The sequence below is a fragment of the Durio zibethinus genome, chromosome 4, assembly GCF_047325235.1.
Source record: "Durio zibethinus cultivar Kanyao isolate XHJ-2024 chromosome 4, ASM4732523v1, whole genome shotgun sequence".
Taxonomy (NCBI): Eukaryota; Viridiplantae; Streptophyta; class Magnoliopsida; order Malvales; family Malvaceae; genus Durio; species Durio zibethinus.
This window is the reverse complement of record NC_143165.1, coordinates 37,020,261-37,040,232: the sequence shown is the minus strand read 5'-3', so window position 1 is coordinate 37,040,232 and position 19,972 is coordinate 37,020,261. Positions and strand designations below refer to the sequence as shown.

The 19,972-nt window shown below is 35.6% G+C and overlaps 2 protein-coding genes and 1 pseudogene across 3 annotated transcripts; 2 read left to right on the top strand and 1 right to left on the bottom strand.

The window, feature by feature from the left end:
- The first annotated feature begins 272 nt into the window (after positions 1-272).
- LOC111287712 (protein ASPARTIC PROTEASE IN GUARD CELL 1 pseudogene) lies at positions 273-4,973 on the top strand (annotated as a pseudogene). The gene is made up of 2 exons (XR_016341861.1): positions 273-4,000; positions 4,616-4,973. The product of XR_016341861.1 is annotated as a protein ASPARTIC PROTEASE IN GUARD CELL 1 pseudogene (transcript).
- Positions 4,974-9,565: 4,592 nt separating this feature from the next.
- Positions 9,566-18,781, top strand: LOC111287357 (transcription factor TGA2.2-like). Its single transcript, XM_089760281.1, has 11 exons — positions 9,566-9,648; positions 9,808-9,914; positions 10,035-10,094; positions 10,198-10,415; positions 10,871-10,948; positions 11,030-11,089; positions 11,935-12,012; positions 12,200-12,257; positions 17,376-17,647; positions 17,751-17,996; positions 18,070-18,781. Exons 1-11 carry the CDS (start codon positions 9,566-9,568, stop codon positions 18,214-18,216), a joined length of 1,407 nt encoding a protein of 468 aa, XP_089616407.1. The 3' UTR covers positions 18,217-18,781.
- Positions 18,534-19,964, bottom strand: LOC149519400 (uncharacterized). Its single transcript, XM_089760280.1, has one exon. It carries the CDS (start codon positions 19,464-19,466, stop codon positions 18,534-18,536), a length of 933 nt encoding a protein of 310 aa, XP_089616406.1. The 5' UTR covers positions 19,467-19,964.
- Positions 19,965-19,972: the final 8 nt, after the last annotated feature.

The following is a 19,972-nucleotide window of genomic DNA, read 5'->3' as shown; positions in this document are numbered from 1 at the left end:
CAAACAGTATCACAGCTGTGCACCTTGGCTCAAGTTAGGAGTCTCATGAAAAATGCCAGCAAAACTAGCTTCCACTCAATGCAACAACTCTTTTCTTGTCTACTTTTGACCGTTGGTTTGTGGGTTTGGCTTTTTTTGCTTTTTATAATTGACCGGTAAAATTAATTTAAGTTGATTGCTAAGGTTAGTGTATTTTTATAATCCTCCACCATTGTGATCCTGTATTTATTAACTGATGAAAAAGGTTAAGTTTGGTTTTTGTTTCTAGCCTTTATCCCCTTTACCATGCTCAAATCATTGCCAATTTGCAATCTCCATGAGACCCCTGGTCCCCACCACTAAGAGTAAGTGTAACTCATGTTGGGGAGGGAGGGTGTTCCGGTCCACCATCAAAAATTTCATTGCAAAAGAGAAAATTACTCGGACAAGATGATGCTACCACCATAATCATGGACACGAGAAAATTATTACAATTCATAAGCTAAACACATTATGAAGATATATATTTGCTTTAAAAAAATGTTGAGAATTGTAAGTACAAGATCCCAACACTTGAAATTAATTGAACTTGTTATGTAGGCCCCAACTCTTTTAGCTTTAGCTATCATCAAATTCACGGACCTCAAACCTGATGATACACTTACAGAAAAATTGTGGTCCAACAGGCCAAAATGGATTCCATAAATGGTCAAAAGAGCAGGCAAGCAAAAGCAATAGATTCCACATGAATTGGAAAAGTAACGCCAGTGACAATGAAGGATTCCCTTTACACAAGTTTTAAAAGCCTCCAAATCCTGCGTATTAGCCGGATGATTTGCCTACAAATCAACATTGACCAGCAGCAAGCATAGACATTGCCACAAAAGTAAATCACCTAGTATAATGTATCAACCATTGCGTTGGTAACTTAATACTTATTCATGCACTTTGTTTTTAGCTCCCACTCAAAGCTTCAGCATTTTGTACTATCAATATAAAGCCCACCAAAGTAACCGCCGATAGCCATCCTGACACAGCTCCATTTGTTGGCTGCTCAAAAAATGGGCCTTCTCTTTTGCATGATCTTCGCTAGCTTCTTCTTTACAGCTCCATTTGTTGGTTGCTCTCGGAGCGTGCCGGAAAGGCCCCAGTCGACGACGGTTCTCGACGTTGCTGAAGCTCTTGAGAAGACTAAAAATGTCCTGTCATTTGACCCCACAAAGAAACCAGAATTTAGCCCCCTTGACCAAAGCCTCTCAGCTTCATCCTCGTCTTCGCTTTCCCTTCTGATTCATCCAAGAGCTTCTATTCATAAAAGCTCTCACCTTGATTACAAATCATTAACCTTATCCCGACTCGAGCGAGACTCATCCCGAGTCAGCTCACTCACAACTCGGTTGGATCTTGCTGTCAATGGCATTTCAAGGTCGGATCTCAAACCGCTTAATACTGGGTTGGAATTTAGAGCAGAGGATCTAGAAAGTCCTGTTGTGTCCGGTTCCAGTCAAGGAAGCGGTGAGTACTTTTCCCGAGTGGGAATCGGGAAACCACCGAATCAAGTGTATATGGTACTCGACACGGGCAGTGACGTCAACTGGGTACAATGCTCACCCTGCGCCGATTGTTACCAACAAGCCGAACCAATTTTCGAGCCCGCTTCATCGTCTTCGTACTCGCCTTTAACTTGCGAAAGTCAACAATGCAAGTACCTTGACACTTCCGAATGTCGAAACGACACCTGTCTTTACGAGGTTTCCTACGGCGACGGCTCTTATACTGTCGGTGACTTTGTCACCGAAACCATCACCCTTGGCTCGGATTCTGTCGATAATGTAGCCATTGGTTGTGGCCATAATAACGAAGGTTTGTTTATTGGGCGGCTGGCTTGCTTGGTCTCGGCGGCGGTTCGCTTTCCTTTCCTTCACAGCTTAATGCAAGTAGTTTCTCTTATTGTCTCGTGGATCGGGACTCTGACTCAACGTCCACTCTCGATTACGACTTGGATCTCCCTCCAGAGGCCATCACAGCTCCATTACTTCGTAACCACCAGATAGACACGTTTTATTATATTGGTTTAACTGGAATCAGTGTGGGTGGTGAATTGCTTCCAATACCCGAGTCAGCTTTTCAAATGGACGAGTCAGGTAACGGTGGGATTATCATCGACTCGGGAACCGCGGTGACTCGGTTGCAAAGCGACACTTATGATATTCTCCGTGACGCCTTCGTTAAATGAACAAAGAACTTGCCGTCAATTGACAGCGTGGCATTGTTTGACACGCGTTACGATTTGTCGACGAGGAGTAGTGTGGATGTGCCAACGGTGTCGTTTCATTTCCCTGATGGTAAAGTCTAACCTTTACCGGCTAAGAATTACCTGAAACCGGTTGAGTCAGGGGGGACTTCTGTTTCGCGTTTGCTCCAACGTCGTCGTCGTTAGCAATCATTGGGAACGTGCAGCCGCAGGGAACACGTGTCAAATTCGATCTCCGTAACTCCCTCGTGGGATTCGTGCCCAACAAATGTTAGGAAATTACTTGGAAAGTCTCTTTTACTTATTGACCATTTGTTTACATTTTTCACCCAAGGTGAAAAGGGGACTTCCGTGTTTGGCCATTTTCAATCTCTTACATCTTTGACCAAAAAATTTTCTTAAATCTTAAGATTAGCTATTTAGCGTCCTGATGGGGTGGGACCGGGTAAGCGGCGACATTATCAATGTCGGAAGTAGTGGTATTTATAGTAAATTAATATAATAATGGGGAGAATAATGGGCAGACGGTAGAGGATTAAAAAGGTCGTTGATATTACCGTTACAATGTAGTTGTTGTTATTTACAAGAAGATTCTCTAATGTGTAAAAAGATATAATTTATCATGGTGGAATATTTAGAAGAAGATGCATGCCACAGATTAAAAAATAATAATTTTAATTATTATTATTATTATTATTGTTATTATCATTATTATGTCAATACGGTTCGAATTCGTCTAATGGAAGCTTTCTCTTAAATCTGAACATTCACTCTCATACGGGAGGGAGACGTTTGTGTACGTTAGTTACTTACTCCCATTTAAGTCTATAGTTGGCTTTTTATTCATTTTAAATTGACCTTATATAAATTTATTTTTATTGATAAATTTTTTATGTATTTTTTCATCTTAAATTATTAGAGCGATTATTATTTTTATGGAATTAAAAAAAAAAAAAAACATTACCTTGGCAAGCAGCTAACCATTTTGTTTTTCATTAAAAGAAAAAAAAAAAAGAAAACTTATAGGAAAAAAAATGTAAAAGGTTTATAGAGTTTCTTATCAAAAGGGTGGACAAAGAGAATCCTCTAGTCAAGATATTGATTTGTTGAAGCTCGAAAGGACAGGTACAGCTAAATTCCACTGTAGAAACAGACGGAGGCAGGGTCTTTCACTTTTTAGTAATTTTCTTTTGACCAGAGCTGGGATCCTCTGTTTCAATCTCTCTGCAATTGGGTTGCTTGTCGTCTAGTAGCTCATCGCAACTGGAAGACAGTAAGTGTCAGGTGGCATGAGCTCAATCTCTGTAAAGAAATGGAATCCTAAACTCTTGAATAGGACCTTTCGCACGAGTGGCCAAGCAAGACTGTTGGTTCGAAGTTCGAAGGAAGGAATATTCCCATCAACATTGCTTGCGAGACACCTGCTACGTCCTTCTTCCCATCCCCCAAACGCAAAGTGCAAACAACAACAACAAACGGGCGAATCAGCCATACTACCTCTACAACTTTCTTAACCGTCTTTGAGTTTCAGTTACGAGTTATTAATAATTATTGATAACAATAATAATCCTCCCTATATTTCCTTCCCCCAACCTGCCCAAATTTTTTTACTTTCTTCTACCAAATTTCTTTTAAAAAACCCTAATCCACTCCATTGACCTTCCCCCTGTTATAACTGGAACTTGTGCTGGTGTTTGGACATGGATTGCGTAGAGGGACAGAGTGATCATGGTGGGATCCACTGCAATGTTGACTGGAATGGTCTTGGTTAGTGTAATTTTTGCTATTCTTCAGCTATATTTATCCCTGTTGCTAATCAATTAGAAATCCTTGTTGCCCAATTTTGTTTAGGGTTAATGTGCTGTAATATTTTTGTTGAGTTTTCTTAGTTTTGCGGTAAAAAAAGACCTTATCTGTTTAGACCTGTTGACCCGTTACTAAACTTTCTTTTTAAAATAGACCCCTTTTCTAATGTCTTTTGGCAGTTTGTCTGTTTCTCTTATAGGATAGCGGAGTTCTCTTTTGATCGGCCTGCCTTATTTCTTCTTATTCTGGTAGTAGCAATTAGTAACAAACGATAAATCATTTATCTACGAAATATGAGAAATATTGACTACTAATCAATGGAAAATTTCAGTATTAGTTATTAGTTGCTTATGTTGGAATTATTGGCTTTTAGCATATGACTGTGATAAATCAAATTTACATGGGCAATGCTGTACACTAGATTTAAAGACTAGGCTGAAACCTCTAGATTGCAGTAAAAACAGGCAGCTTCGGTCTCTCAGAAAAAGTCTGAAAAACATAGAGCAAACTGCTATATAATCCATAAGTACAACTGTAGTACATACGCTACTGCTAATAATCGATCTTTATGAACAGGCTTATTCCCACTGCTTTTGTTATTTGAAGATTAAAGGAAGGAAAATGCTTGCTCCAGGTGGGACTTGCAATGGTCATTGTTGAAAGTGCTGTTACATCTATATTCATCTATTATGCAGAAGACCCCTCATTGATTCAAAGATGGGATCCTCAGTTCTTTAACCAAATATCGAAGACACTGCGCACCAGCGTCTTCGGCACAGGAGTACACCAGCCAGGGAAGTTTTGGCTCACAACCAGCTTGACAGCTACATGCAATAGACATTCCTTCTTTGAAAACTTTACATTTATTAACCAAAATGTTAGTGTAATTCATCCTTTATAAATTATTATTCCAAATATAAATGACTTTGTTTTATAGGTCTTGCACTGTTTTTTTTCTCTGATTCTTTGTTACAAGTTACAACAGGAACAGGTAATTATCTTTAGGAATTGGTTGGATTCTGTAGCGGGTGTCGTATATTCAAAGGAAATAAGAGCTTTATGTTATTACTTATTACCATGTTCATAGATTTACTATTTCCTACCAAGTGGCTTTTCTTCTCCTTTTATTTTTTTTGTTTGATAGTGACTTAAGGCTTGGCTGGTTTCCGAGACTAGTCAGAATGTCATGGCTCATGGTCCTGGGGGCGCAGGCGCTAGCTAGGAATTGGATTTTAATGCAAATTGTGGGGGAGTGGTGAGCGGAGCCCGGGAAATGCATATTTGGCTGAAGCAGAAACTTACCTTTTGCATGCTAGAAAATGAATTGAGATGGTCCATGACTAAAAGAAGTTGACACAATTTACACCCAAATGCGGTGGCAATATGATTGATGGTAGCAGGTGATTTCTGAGAAGGATTCAAGTTTCAACCCTCTTTCAGCGAAGGGAAACGAGCCAAATAGCCAGCTAATGCAAGTTCCATTCTTTTGCCTTTACGTGTCTTCCTTTGGTATGTATACTTGAGTGTGCTTCCTATACGAGCTTTAATTTCTGCGCTTACAAATCCAAGAAGAACAATAACTGAAGAGGAAAAGTGTTAATATCATGATCAAATTATATATTAAATCTAGTACTAGCATTTATTATTATCAGTATCTCAGACTATGAGAATCATTAATTTTTTGGGAGGAGCAAGATTCTTGTTGCTATGCTTTGATTTTCTTCATGCAAATATTGCATGTCAAATATATGTAATTAAGAAGCATAATCAGAACCTGCGCTGTCCTAAAAAAACACCCAGATAAAAAGGGTAGCTTTAATTGTTTACAGAGAACGTGGATATAAAGAACGAGGGAGATTTGAAAGGAGAAAAAGAAGTGTGACCGCAATCAATCTAAAGAGAAGAAGTTCCCGCCTTCTTCACCCTCAAGTGACGTCGCCCAGCCAGACAGAAAGATTTGAAGTAAACAGAAACCGCTATTATTATTATTTTTTGTTTTTATTGTATAATATGTGTTTAAAATAGTAATACATTAGTATTTTTAAACCCGCAAGAAACAAAATCTAATTAATAAAAACAATAAATATCGTCTGCTGTGGCTCTGCTGCAACATTTGGTCCAAGAAAACCGCCCCGGGGCCTTGGTTCCTCCCTTCCTTGCGGTTGCTTTCAAGCAAACCCCCTTGTCTTAGATGAATTGAATTTAATCTCGTTGAAGTTCATGTTTCTTTTTCTTTATTTAGGAAAGAGACAAGTACTGTTCGGGGATTAAATTATATAACATCTCGTCACCATCACATCATCAAAACGTGCAGACACTTTTCCCTGGGGCTATAAGAGTCTACGTGTAACAGTACACAAATTTACAGAGATGATAGAGGAAAAATAGACAAGGAAAAGGAATCCAAGCAAAGCAAACCTAGCTCTACCTAACAGCCAGTAGCAACATCCTCCTCTAGAGCTCTAGAGAGAAGACAGAATCGGGGTTTAGGCTCTCAGCTGAGAGAGAGAGAGAGAGAGAGAGCTTAACAGGAATTGAAGTGAGAGAGGGAAGGAGAGACGGCCAGAGGAGAAGACAAGGGTTGGGGGTTTCTTTCTTGGGGAGTGGGCTATTTACTACTCACTTGCCTGTTCAGAGCGTGCACACAATAATCGCAACATCAGCAAATGTATCATTCATTTACCCACTGTTTATGCATGCATGCATGGAATTTGCAATGCTGCTAGCTGCTAAATACTAATCGCTGAGAATATTGCGCAAAGTCAATACTTTCCGATTAACTCTCATCCTCCCCTGATTTCAACGTTAATTTCTCTTTGACTAAAAATCTCTCTTTTCTCGTAGACACGTAATGAACAAGTTGCTAGCTTTATCTATGGCCAGAAAACATTAGAGAGGAGACTTGTTTGTTTCCGTTTCTCTCCCTTTCCAGTTTCTAAGCACAACAATCATGGAATGAATTTGAGACAGATATTGCTGCTAAACCTTCTATAAGCTAGAAAAACTAGACTTAGAAGAAAATAAAAGTCTTGCTATTATCACTTATTACAAAATTAGTGAAAAAATGTCATTATTTTTTTCAATAAACAATTAAAAAGATTTTATAAATATATTGAAGAAAAATTTTATTTTAAAAAATTTAAACCTTATTCTTTTCATATTTTTATAGGTACTAAGCAATCATATTTAGTTGTACGAGTAATACGTTATCATTAAATAAATGAGAATCTAAAGAAACATTTTATAGTTATAATAAAAATTGATGGAAAAGAAATTATTATTGATTTTAAAGAAAAAAATATTCATGTTTATTTTTAAAATAAAAAATTTATTATTCCTAAAATTATATTTTTTTTTTCATATGCATGAAGATATACTTCTAAGTAATAATTTTCTTTATCAATATTTTCTGATTTCTTTTTTATTTGACAATCTTACACTCACTATAGATAAACAATCTATAGATATAGCCCTTATCAGAAATCACAAAAATATTTGTGACAAAGATTCTTATCCTGAAGCAAATCAAGCTGAAATCAAATGATCAATGAAAAACATTGATTATACAAAATTATAGCAAAAAATTTTAGTAGAAAACCACTAAAATTATAAAATAGAAGTCTCCGTATATGTAAGATAGAAATAGTTGATCCAACAAAGATCATCAAAGTCAAATTAATGATCTATACCAAATAAAATATAGATAAATTTGAAATTTAAATTTCTGATCTACTCTTTAAAGGGTTAATTGAACCAACAAATAACTCTTATTCTAGTTCAACTTTTTTAGTCACAAATCATTCTCAACAAAAAAAGAGGAAAGGTCGTATGATACTCAACTATAAGAGACTTAATCAAAATCTTATTTTCGATGGGTATTTTACACCAAGAAAAAATATTTTAATAAATTCTGTAAAAAATACAAAATATTTTAGTAAATTTGATTGTAAATCAGGATTTTGACAAATCATGTTTTTTAAAAAATTCAAACCTTTAATTGCTTTTAGTATATTAACAGGCAATTATCAATAGATTGTTATGCTTTTTGGATTATATAATGCTCCACAAATATTTCAAAGGTAGATAGATAAATTTTTTTCAAATTATAAAAAATTTTTATTGTGTTTATATAGATGATATATTAGTATTTTTTAAAAATCTTACTAAACACAAGACATACTTAAATATTATTGCTCAAGAATTTATTATGCATTGTATAATACTCATTCCAATTAGAAAAAACTAAAATAGAATTTTTAGGATTAAATCTTTCTTCATATGGTCTTACTCTTCAAGATCATATTATTTCAAAAATCAAAAGATTTTTCAGAACAACCAAAAGCCATTTACAATAATTTCTAGATCTTCTTAATTATGGGAGATAATTTTTTAAAAACCTCTCTAAAAAAGAGAAACGTTTACAAGAAAAACTCAAAAAGAATGTAAAATTTTCTTGGTCGGATCATGATTCTTATATTATTAAACAAATAAAATCAAAACTTATAGATATTTCAAAAGTTTATTTTTCTAAACAAAAAGATTATCTGATTTTAGAAACAAATGTCTCATATAAATATCGGGGATGTATTTTAAAAGCAAAAGTTTAAAATAATGAAATTATTTGTAGTTATAATTTTGACAAGTTCAAAATTAAATATATTATTTTTGAAAAAAAAAAACTATTAGCTATAAAAATATTGTTTTCAAATTTTATATTTTTCTGACACCAAAACATTTTATTATCAAAACAGATAATCAATTTGTTCTTAGATTTTTTAAAAAACAAAAAGATAGAAACTAAACTAACAAGGATTAGATGATATAATTTTTTATATCAATGTAGTTTTACTATTGAATTTATTAACGTGACAAAAATTTTCTCACAGATTATCTCAATCGCCCAGATGATAGAAGTAAAAAACCTCTACAACACATGGAGAACCATTCAAAAGAGGCAAACCAAAAAGGTTTCATCCTCTTCATCTTCATCAAAACATATATCCAAACCCACGATATATACCACTACAGTACGTTCCAAAAAGATATCTTCCACAACAGATTCCTCATAGACCTTATTATATCTTTCCCCAACAAATTGTAATACAACCAGTAATGCAGTCTCCTCAAAACTTTTCTTAATTTGTACCGGATCCAAATAAATGAACTCCTATTTCTTATTCTGAAATTGTTCGATCAACAGAAACCCTGTTGAAAGATACAAAAACGATCGAAAGTTGGCAGTAAAGAAGGGAGAGTGAAGCAGACGCAGAGCAAGGAGAGAAGGATGGAGTGATGCAGGCAAAGGTGCGGTTTTATTGGTAAACTAAAATCCCAAGTCTGAACGCAATAATAAAAAACCTGATGTTTTTTTTAAAACTCAAAAACGAAAATTGACCCGTACTGATACGCTCACCTTCCTCCATTAAAGATCCTTTCCCTGAAGGACACTTCTCTGTGTTACTCTTAGCGCCTTCATTTCTTTCTAAGCAGCGCAGCAGACTCTCACTTTATAGGAAAAGAAAAAAAATGCAGAGCTTCAAAGCTGCAGCTCCTACAAACCCATACATGTTTCGCCACTCTTCTTTTTTTTCTCAGGTATATTTACTTACGTACTTATTTCCTTATTAAGCCATTATTTTGGTTTTTGTTTCGTTGAATTGATAGTGCATGTCTTGATTACAAGGCAATGGTTATTTCTGTTGTAGTACAAAGAAAGAAACTTGTCTTTGTCCTAACTCTTTCAGTGTCTTTGTTTGAGTTGAAAACAGAGGAGACGATTGTAATAGCCGTCACCAGACGCGTTTCTCGGATCTTGGTGAGCTTGATCATCCCGCTGCTGCTTTTCATCGCGATTATGCTGTCGATTTGAGCCCAAGTATTCTCCCTTTTTATCTAAAATTATATTTTTTTTTCCTTTTTTCTTTTCTTTTCCTAACTGCTCCCTGGAACCTTAAGCTTCTCTAACTACTTTCTCTGTTTATAAAATTCCTTTTAGGCTCCATTTTTACTTTAAAATCCAGCAATGTTGCTGTTGTTGCTAATAGCTTGCACTTTGGCGCCTTGAACACGTTACTCAACCCCCCTTCCCACCCAAACTCTTTGTACATAAGAGACATAAGCTTTTTTGTATATATTTTGTATTGTTTTGGTGCTCTAAGCAAATGGTATCGCTTTCGTGCAGAGCATTGGGTTAACAGAGATAGTTTCAACTGGAACGGGGTGCTTGGACACAGGACATTTCATGTATGAGAAGGGGACAACATTTGGTGCCTCGTTGGGAAGTGGGCATATAGAAAACTGGGGTAACTCTGGCCTTGCTGATAATAGCCAACAGACTGACACCTCTACCGATGTTGGCACCGATGATAAAAACCAGGTTTTGTCTCTGTTTCTTTCGTGCTCTTTCTTTCTTTCGTGTGTTGCTGCAATGGGAACACCTTTAAGCTAGAAATTTGCATGCATTAGAATCATGTTTTGTTCCAAAATTTTGCTAGGTGTAATACAAAGTTATAATACTTGTTGGGTGATTGTGATGATTACTTCCTAATTAGTAGGATTGCCTAAATCAGACGACAGTAATTAATGCTTACGATTTCTAATGTTCTCATACCTAGTTCGACACTCGTCATCTTTTAAAATGATCTTGAAAATTTGCTGGCCGACACTTTTTGTTGTTAACCGATGAAAGAAATTTGATAAACGAATTGTTGCCAACGTAATATTTTTGATTTGATAGTGAATTGTTGCTTAAATCTGAGTACTGGTGTTGCTTTAAATTGGTTGGCTTTGGTGGGATATTAAATTGCTTCTTACTTATTAATGTTGTTATAGCTTCATGGAGTTCAACGTGGAGCTATTATTACGGTGGATTCTGTGGATCAATCCAAGTCAAAAACTGGTGACCAAAAGGTTGTAAAACATTGTTGAAGTTATGGAATCAATTTTAATATTTGAAAGCCAACTGTGTGGCTTCTTGTTTATGTTCTTCAGACACTTCGCAGGCTGGCTCAGTATCGAGAAGCTGCAAGGAAGAGTAGGTTGAGGAAAAAGGTAATGTGCATATTTCTTGTTTATATATTTTTCCTTTTCTGTGGTGGAAAAATGGGATTCAGGGGCTCTCTCTGATATTCCGTTTTTCTCCAACTTCGAGTAGATTCAGTTGATTTGAAATGCCCGTAAATTTTGATCTATGGAACTAGAAGCTACATGGTCACGTCATACTATTAGTCTTCAGCTAGTTAAGGTTTAGTCAATACGGGAGAGGTAGGAAGGCTGCATGGGGTTTTAGTGCTTTATTTCTGCATTGCGGCTGAAAGCAAGGGCAGTGGGTGCGCTACTACTAAAGTATGATGGATATCAATATTTGGGGAAAGGTATGTTATCTGCTATGCCATAATTGAATGTTGCTGAGAATAGTTGTCTAAGGTATTCAAAGCAAAAGTTCAGTGACTTATTAAGTGACAGGTTTGATTTATGCTTAAAATGTTTACTCCCACACTTGAATAAATATGAAAGAGGTAGGTCAACAGAGATGGTTACACACTCTAGTGGCTTAAGCCCTTGGGTGAATGTTCTGAGTTGAAGTAATCAGATGCACCTTTTCCTCTGAGAAAGTCTCTATTGGTCCTGTAAGGTTATTGTTCTTCTGTACAGATATATGAGGATTCTCTTTGATATGCTGGTTGTTCAATGTTTTGGTTAAAATATGGTCTAGCAAAAGAATGGAAGAAGTGTATTGATACCTTAAGCCCTTATCAATTGCTTTTTAAAAATGCATGACTCTAGTGATAATGTATATGAAAATGCAGTACTTGGTTGTCATCTGCCTTCTTTTTTTTCACTAGTTAATCAATGAAGCATGCTTGGATCATTTATAGGTTTTGGTTTTTGGATAGGTATATGTCCAGCAGCTTGAGAATAGTCGACTTAAGCTCATGCAACTAGAGCAAGAGCTTCAAAGAGCACGACAGCAGGTATAAGAATTAATTCTGTTTAGTGAAGTATGGGGCTTATGGGAGGGGATGTGGAATCTCTAGTTCAGGATGCACTTCCTCTTACTTTTTCTTCTCCATAGATTCAAAAGTTATAATATTTGTTATTATTTTTTACCATGTAAGTCAAGTTATTTTTGTTTCTAATTAGCTTCATGTTTTAATGCAGGGTATTTTTATTGCATCTGGAATTTCTGGGGAGCATGGCCATTCAGTTACTGGAAATGGTGAGGAAATTTTAGATAATGTCTCCAGCGTCAGTTCATAGTGTTAACTAGTATTTCATTCACAGCTCTAAAGCTATCCTTGAAGAGCTTTAGTTTGGAGTACTAAAGGTTGGGAAAATTATTTAGTTGTGGCCTCAACCACAAATGACTAGCCACATATGTCAATATGAGCTGTATGCAGTAATTGTTTTCATAGCTTTGGACCAACCTTGCACTCTTAAGCATTGTTGACATACTTCATGCTCATATATTCAGAGATCTTAGTGATGACATTAGTTTTTGGATCAGAGCTGCTAAATGTGTTACTTGGAGGGATCATATTGCCTGCATTGTTAATTTCACATGCAAAAGAAATTATTTTGATCATCCTCGCCCCTTCTCTCAAATGCATTTAGTATTTGTGCGATTTCCTTGCAATTAAAAAATTTCCGATCCCTTGCATCGTAACATTGGGGAAGGTATATATATAACCATGTATTTTTTGCTAATTGTTAGACTGATACCGTTCATTGATGGCTGAAGTCTGGTGAACCTAAGAAAGACACATGTATGCATAAGAGTTGTTGAAGGTACAGGATAGGACGAATATTGGTTTAATTAAAGGTGGAGATTCACCCATATCTTCACACGGGTGTTAGACAGCCAACCGATTTGGCTTAAGGATATAGGAAAAACTAAATTCATTCAGAGAGCGCATTGTGCTAGGACTGAGATTGTAGTAAATAAAGAAAATTAATTATTGTGAGAAAATACTTATTTACAGCTGATTATAATTTTGTAATTTATATATTTATATTTGTATCTCTAAAATTAAGTATTTGTATCTCTAAAATTAGGATAGATAATCCCTCAATTATAGGATTAGTTTTTTAAGAAGATTTAGTTTCTTAGTTTAACACCTAGTTAGTTGTATATAAACTTAAGATTCTTGTATAATTCTCAATGAGCAGTTTTTCAATATACATTCAGTTTTCATACTGATTTATTTCTTAGTTTTTCCACATGGTATCAGAGCTTTAGGCTTTTCTTGGGAAGCAAAATTTTCAGTCTTCATTGCTGACTTTTATTTTAGACCTTCATTGTCGAATCCTATTTAGGTCTTCATTGTCGAACCCTTTCAAAAAAAGATATCACTACCAATCAATTTGAGAAAATGTCAACTGAAAAAATCACTGGAGTACTACAGATGCATAAAAAACAAAGAGAGTTCGACAGGGAAGAGATTGAAAAACTGAAAAACTTATTGAAAATTCTTGAAAAGTCTACTGTGGTATGTTCTTTGGGTAAAGTTTTTAGTTCAGGTAAAGCTTTCGGTTCTCATGGATTAAATGTCTCAGCTAAGCTTATTACGAGTTCTTCGGTCATTGACTCAGGAATCATAGACCATGTGATACATTTGTCACAAAAGTTTAATACATATAACCTGTGTCCTAGTAATAAGAAAATTGTTGTTGCAGATGGTTCACTTACTACAGTGGCAGGATTAAGAGATGTTCAAGTTAATCCCTCGTTTGTTCTAAAAAATGTTAATGTTCCTGGATTGTCTACTAATATGATCTCTATACAAAAATTTACCAGAGATATGAATTGCAAAGTAACTTTTTATGCTTTTTATTGTGAATTTCAGGATCAGAGTTCGAAAAAGATGATTTGACTTGCTACAGAGAAGGATGGACTATACTATCTTGAGACATCAAATAACACAAGTAATATCAAGCATAGTTTACCTTTGTCATTTCTTTCTGAAAAATCTTCTAATAAAAACAAAATCTAGCTTTATCATTTTCGTCTTGGACATCCTTCTTTTGAAACTTTGAAAAACATGTTTCCTTATTTGTTCAAAGGATTAAATGTTGAAGATTTTCATTGTGATATTTACTAACTTACAAAGCATAGACGTGTCTTTTCTAATCAGTAACAAAAGAAGTTCTACTCCTTTTTACTTGATTCATAATGACATTTGGGGTCCTTTTACAATTTTTAATATTTTTGGTGTGAGATAGTTTATTTCATTCATAGATGATTGTACCTGGGTCTCTAGGGTTTTTTTACTTAAATTCAAATCAGATGTGAATAGTGTGTTTTTAAGTTTTCAAAACACGATCCAAAATCAATTTGGAGTGAGAATCAAGAGATTTAGGTCTGATAATACAAAAGATTACTTCAACCAGAGTCTATTCACCTATTTTCAAAAAGAGAAAATTATCCATGAGTCATTTTGTGTTGATACTCCACAGCAGAATGGAGTGACAAAGAGAAAAAATAATCATTTACTAGCCACAATCCGAGCCTTTCTTTTTCAAGTAAATGTACCTAAATCTTACTGGGGGGAAGCTGTTCTCATTGTCACACACATTATAAATAGGTTACCTTCAAAAGTTTTGAGATTTAAAACTCCTATGGAACTACTCTCACAATTTTATTCTAACCTCAATACCACAAACAATCTCATATCTAGGATATTTGGTTGTACATCATTTGTTCATGTTCACAGTCATAACAGGAGAAAGTTGGATCCAAGAGCAATTAAGTGTATTTTTGTGGGGTATTTTGCAACTCAAAAAGGATATAAGTGCTATCATCTTCTTACCAAAAAATTTTATGTGTCTGTAGATGTTACTTTTGAAAAAAATAAATGTTTTTTACTCAATCTTCTCTTCAGAGCGAGACTTCATTCATGAAAGATAAGGATAGACTTTTTTTTGCTTGATTAGCTCTCTTCTTCAACATTTACACCCATTAATTTTGAGTCGAAACCTATTTCTGCTGAGCCCAAGTCAAACACTGAATTTGAGTCTGAACCCATTCCAAATATAGAAGATGTGACAAAGGATAATATTGTTCTTGATTTTATGAAGGAATTACAGGTGTACTCAAGAAGAAAAGTTTCAGATCTTGAACTAGTGCCAGTCCAAGAACTTGATTCTAACTCTGAAAATGAGGTAACTACAGTTTTTTACTCTGTTTCTCAAAATGAGCATGAATCTCCTAAAACTATAACTAGTGATTATGATCTGCCTATTGCCATTAGGAAAAGAACTAGAGAATGTACCAAGCATCCACTATATTCAATCTCTAATTTTGTGTCATTTGAAAAATTGTCATCATCCCACAAAAATTTTCTTGTGAGCCTAAACACTTTTTGTTCCAACTACATTATCCGAGGAATTATCCAGTGAGAAATGGAGGCAAGCAATGAAAATAGAAATTGAGGGCTTAGAGAAAAATCAGACATGAGAATTGGTAGAGTTGCCTAAAGAAAAAAATTCAGTGGGGTGTAAATGGATTTTCACTGTAAAATACAAGGTAAATGGTACTGTTGAAAGGTATAAAGCCATGTTAGTGGCTAAGGGTTACACTTAAACCTATGGAGTGGATTACCAGGAAACCTTTGCTCCAGTTGTCAAGATGAATACAATTAGGATTTTGTTATCATTGGCTGTAAATTACAATTGGCAGCTTTAACAATTTGATGTAAAGAATGTTTTTCTACATGGTGATTTGGAAGAAGAAATATATATGAAGGTTCCATCGGGATTTAGAAGTCATCTAGAAGTAAACAAAGTATGCAAGTTGAAAAAAGCTTTAAATGGCCTTAAACAGTCTCTTAGAGCTTGGCTCAGGAGATTTGCCAAAGTGATACTAGCAATGGGATATAAACAGAGTCAAGGAGATTACACATTATTTATCAAGCGCTCTGATTCAGGGAGAGTTATAGTTCTATTAGTGTATGTTGATGATATAATTGTAACTGGAGATAATGAAAAAGAGAGAGAATCTCTAAAACAGTGTTTGGCTAGAGAATTTGAAATAAAAGAGTTAGAGAGATTGAAGTACTTCCTAGGAATTGAAGTAGCTCACTCACGGCATGGTATTTTCGTCTCACAACAGAAATATGTGATGAATCTTCTGAAGAAAACTGGAAAGCTTGCATGTAAACTTGTAAATACCCCTATAGATCCTAATCATAAAATTGAAGAAGCTAATGAAGATGCTACTGTAAATAGAGAGATGTACCAAAGATTAGTTGGAAGACTCATTTATCTCTCACATACTAGATTTGATATAGCATATGTTGTGAGTATGGTAAGTCAATTTATGCATAGTCCTAAAGAAGTGCACCTACAGGCTGTCTACCGTATATTGCACTATTTGAAGGTCAATCCTGGGAGAGAAATCTTATTCAAAAGAAATTCAGGGTTAGTTCTAGAAGCATATACAGATGTTGATTATGCAGGTTCAGTAACTAATAGAAGATCCACTTCAGGCTACTGTACTTTCTTAGGTGGTAATCTTGTGACTTGGAGGAGTAAAAAACAAAATGTGGTGGCAAGATCAAGTGCTGAAGTAGAGTTCAGAGCAATGACTCAAAGAATTTGTGAACTACTATGGTTAAAGATTATCCTAGAAGACTTGAAGATCAAGTGGGATGGACCAATGAGACTCTACTGTGATAACAAGTCTGTAATAAGCATTGCACACAATTCTGTGCATCATGACAGAACAAAACATATTGAAGTAGACCGGTATTTCATAAAAGAGAACTAGACAGTGGATTGATTTGTACACCTTATGTATCAACTAAGGGTCAACTTGCAGATGTGTTGACTAAAAGTTTCAGCAGTGCAACATTTCAAGAAATTATTTTCAAGCGGGAAATGAAAAATACCTATTCATCAGCTTGAGGTGGAGTATGGGAAAACACTTATTTACAGCTGGTTGTAATCTTGTAATCTGTATATTTATATTTGTATCTTTAGAATTAAGTATTTGTATCCCTAAAATTAGGATAGACAACCCTCAATTATAGGATTAGTTTTTTAGGAAGATTTAATATTTTAGTTTAACCCCTAGTTAGTTGTATATAAACCTACGATTCTTGTATAATTCTCAATGAGCAGTTTTCAATATACATTTAGTTTTCACACTGATTTATTTCTTAATTTTTCCACACTTATAAAGTATAATGCACTGATCGTTATGAGCAATAGAGTTGATTGCATTGCAAGCCTGATTTATCATCTTTACCGAGGTGGATAACTATAGATAGAACTTATTCATTTTTATTATTTAAAAGATAATTTCCTCACATGGTTTAATAATTGGTTATGCTTCCAGGGGCCTTGGCCTTTGACATGGACTATGCTCGCTGGCTTGATGAACATCAACTACTGATAAATGACCTAAGATCAGCTGTAAATTCTCATATGGGAGAGAATGAATTGCATATTCTTGTTGAGGGTGTCATGGCACATTATGATGAGGTTTTCAGGCTAAAAGGCATTGGTGCTAAGGCAGATGTATTTCACATGCTTTCTGGCCTGTGGAAAACACCTGCAGAGAGGTGTTTCATGTGGTTGGGAGGATTTCGCTCTTCTGAACTGATCAAGGTGCTTTTTTCTTTGATGTTTTCATTCTATTATCTAAATCTAATCCCTTTTCAATTTTGTTGAAATATCCGTTTTTGTTAACTCTTTGATTTTGGAACTTTAGATCCTTAAAAATCACCTTGATCCTTTGACAGACCAGCAATTAATGGGCATATGTAATATGCAGCAATCCTCCCAACAGGCTGAAGATGACTTGTCACAAGGAATGGAAGCTTTGCAACAATCTCTAGTAGACACCCTTTCATCTGCATGTTTAGGTCCTACTGGTTCTGGAAATGTTGCTGACTCCATGGGCCATATGGCAATTGCAATGAGCAAGCTTGCCATATTGGAGAACTTCCTTCACCAGGTAAATGGCTTTTACCTAACTATGAACTGAAGTGCTTATTACAAATTTTTACGAGTCTCACTTCAATTTCCAGGCTGACCTTTTGAGACAGCAAACTCCGCAGCAAATGCATCGAATTTTGACCACTCTTCAAGCAGCACGGGCCCTGCTAGCTATTAGTGATTACACTTCTTGGCTCCGGGCACTTAGCTCTTTATGGTCAGCCCGACCTAGGGACTGATTCTTTCATTCCATGAAGCTCTTCTTGATTTCATTAATGCTTTGCACAGAATAGTTCTGCCATTCACCTTCTTTTGAAACTAATTGAAGATGCTGGGATGGCGAAGGTGAAGCATGGTGTGAAATGTCCCATGATGGCCTCAATTATGTTTGCTGTCGTTGTAATTTTGTTAGCAATCTTAGGGAAATTTCCGCCTATTGGCAGCATGAAGAAGGGAGCTGTATATTAAGTAGGATCTGAGCATGTGTTGTGATTGTCGGTAGTAATCTCACATTTCAGGCATATCCTCCTAGACCATGATGGTGTTAATCACCTCATCACTGCGATGCCAACGTAGATAGTTCAATGCTTGAAAGCATTGAACAATGTTGATAACACCAACATGTCAGTTCTATGTATTGTCTGTATCCAAAATTATGATAATCTTGCATGTCAGAATGGAAAAGCACTTTTAGATATTTTTTACATGTTGATTCTTGTCGTCGTAGTATGTTGGTGTAATAAAATTTCCTTTGACAAACTCTAATGTAATCAATGATAGAAGTAATCCAGCAAATTATTACAGCATCTTGTTTAAGGAAATAACATAATTGGACCGACATGTACAATTCCCATCCTGTGGAGCCTGCAATGGGTTCTGCTTGTTCATGATTGTTTGGCCTCTGCTGGCCTGCAAAATTTTTCTCTTGTTCATCCTTTCTGCTAGTAACCAGGTAAAGGTTGGTCATTGCCGAACGTTCATTTCGATAGCAAAACTGAAACCAGAAGAAAGAAAAGAAATGTACTTGAAATGAAATCTTGCCCTTATAATGTAGAATGTGCATACCTGGCCTATGACGTCTACTGGATTTGTTGATGCGTGGGATAAACACTCCAGTTCCATTGCCATTTCTCCACAGATTTGCAAGCCAAGTTGGTACGGGGTTTGTGTTCTCGCTTTCCCACGAACTGAAATAGCTGCCATATTGTGACGAAGAAGAGATGTTACCGACTGCCGTGTTTGATCCCGGTTTGCTAGCGTTAACGGAGGGAAAAATTTTAGTTTCTTGATAATCTTCGTCATCATCTGCTGTTAAGAGTATAATCTGTCTTCTAATCTCAGCATAGAAAACATCATCTTCTACAATCCCTTCATATTCATAACTGGGGTCTATGTTCATATCCATGGTGGGCTGAGGGCTGCACTGAAATTCCATAAGAAAAACTTGAAACTGGAAAAGCTTGGTTTCCAATTGCCATTGGTTGGACATTTTGTAGGAGAATCTGGACTATAAAGTTCTTTGTTTAGGTCAATGTTTCAGGTCCAAAGAAACCTGATGACTTGAATTGTCTCCAAATGGATCTTGATCTAGGGAATGTCTCTCTTTTTGTACGTTACTTCATGTTTGTCTCTTAATTGCTTTTATTTAATATGAATCTTCAAGGACTGGTTTGTTGAATCAAGTGGATTAGAATAACTTTGGACTATTGCTTTTCTAGCACTTCACTTTCAAAAGCATTCAATTTTGACTAGGAAAATCACTTTAAGTTCATGGAATCTGATTATCATTTATTGCTTAAATAAGAGGTAAACAATAACTAGGGGTATCATCAAATATCATCTGGTTCACTGCTATAGCAGGTGCCTTATCAGTTTGAGTGGTTATACCATAAAAACATGAACATTTGGGACAAGAAGTTGATCAACCCCTAGCAACTACCCGTTCAATTTGGAATTTTTGGGATTCTCTGGTTTCTTAAAACAAAAAGAAAAAAA

Excerpts from the sequence above, each read along its gene's own strand:
- LOC149519400 (XM_089760280.1), bottom strand. The coding sequence starts at position 19,466 with ATGTCCAACCAATGGCAATTGGAAACCAAGCTTTTCCAGTTTCAAGTT.
- LOC111287357 (XM_089760281.1), top strand. The coding sequence starts at position 9,566 with ATGCAGAGCTTCAAAGCTGCAGCTCCTACAAACCCATACATGTTTCGC. Across the intron at positions 9,649-9,807 it reads TCTCAGGTATATTTACTTAC|AGGAGACGATTGTAATAGCC; the intron begins GTACTTATTTCC and ends AGTTGAAAACAG. Across the intron at positions 12,013-12,199 it reads TTCAAAGAGCACGACAGCAG|GGTATTTTTATTGCATCTGG; the intron begins GTATAAGAATTA and ends GTTTTAATGCAG.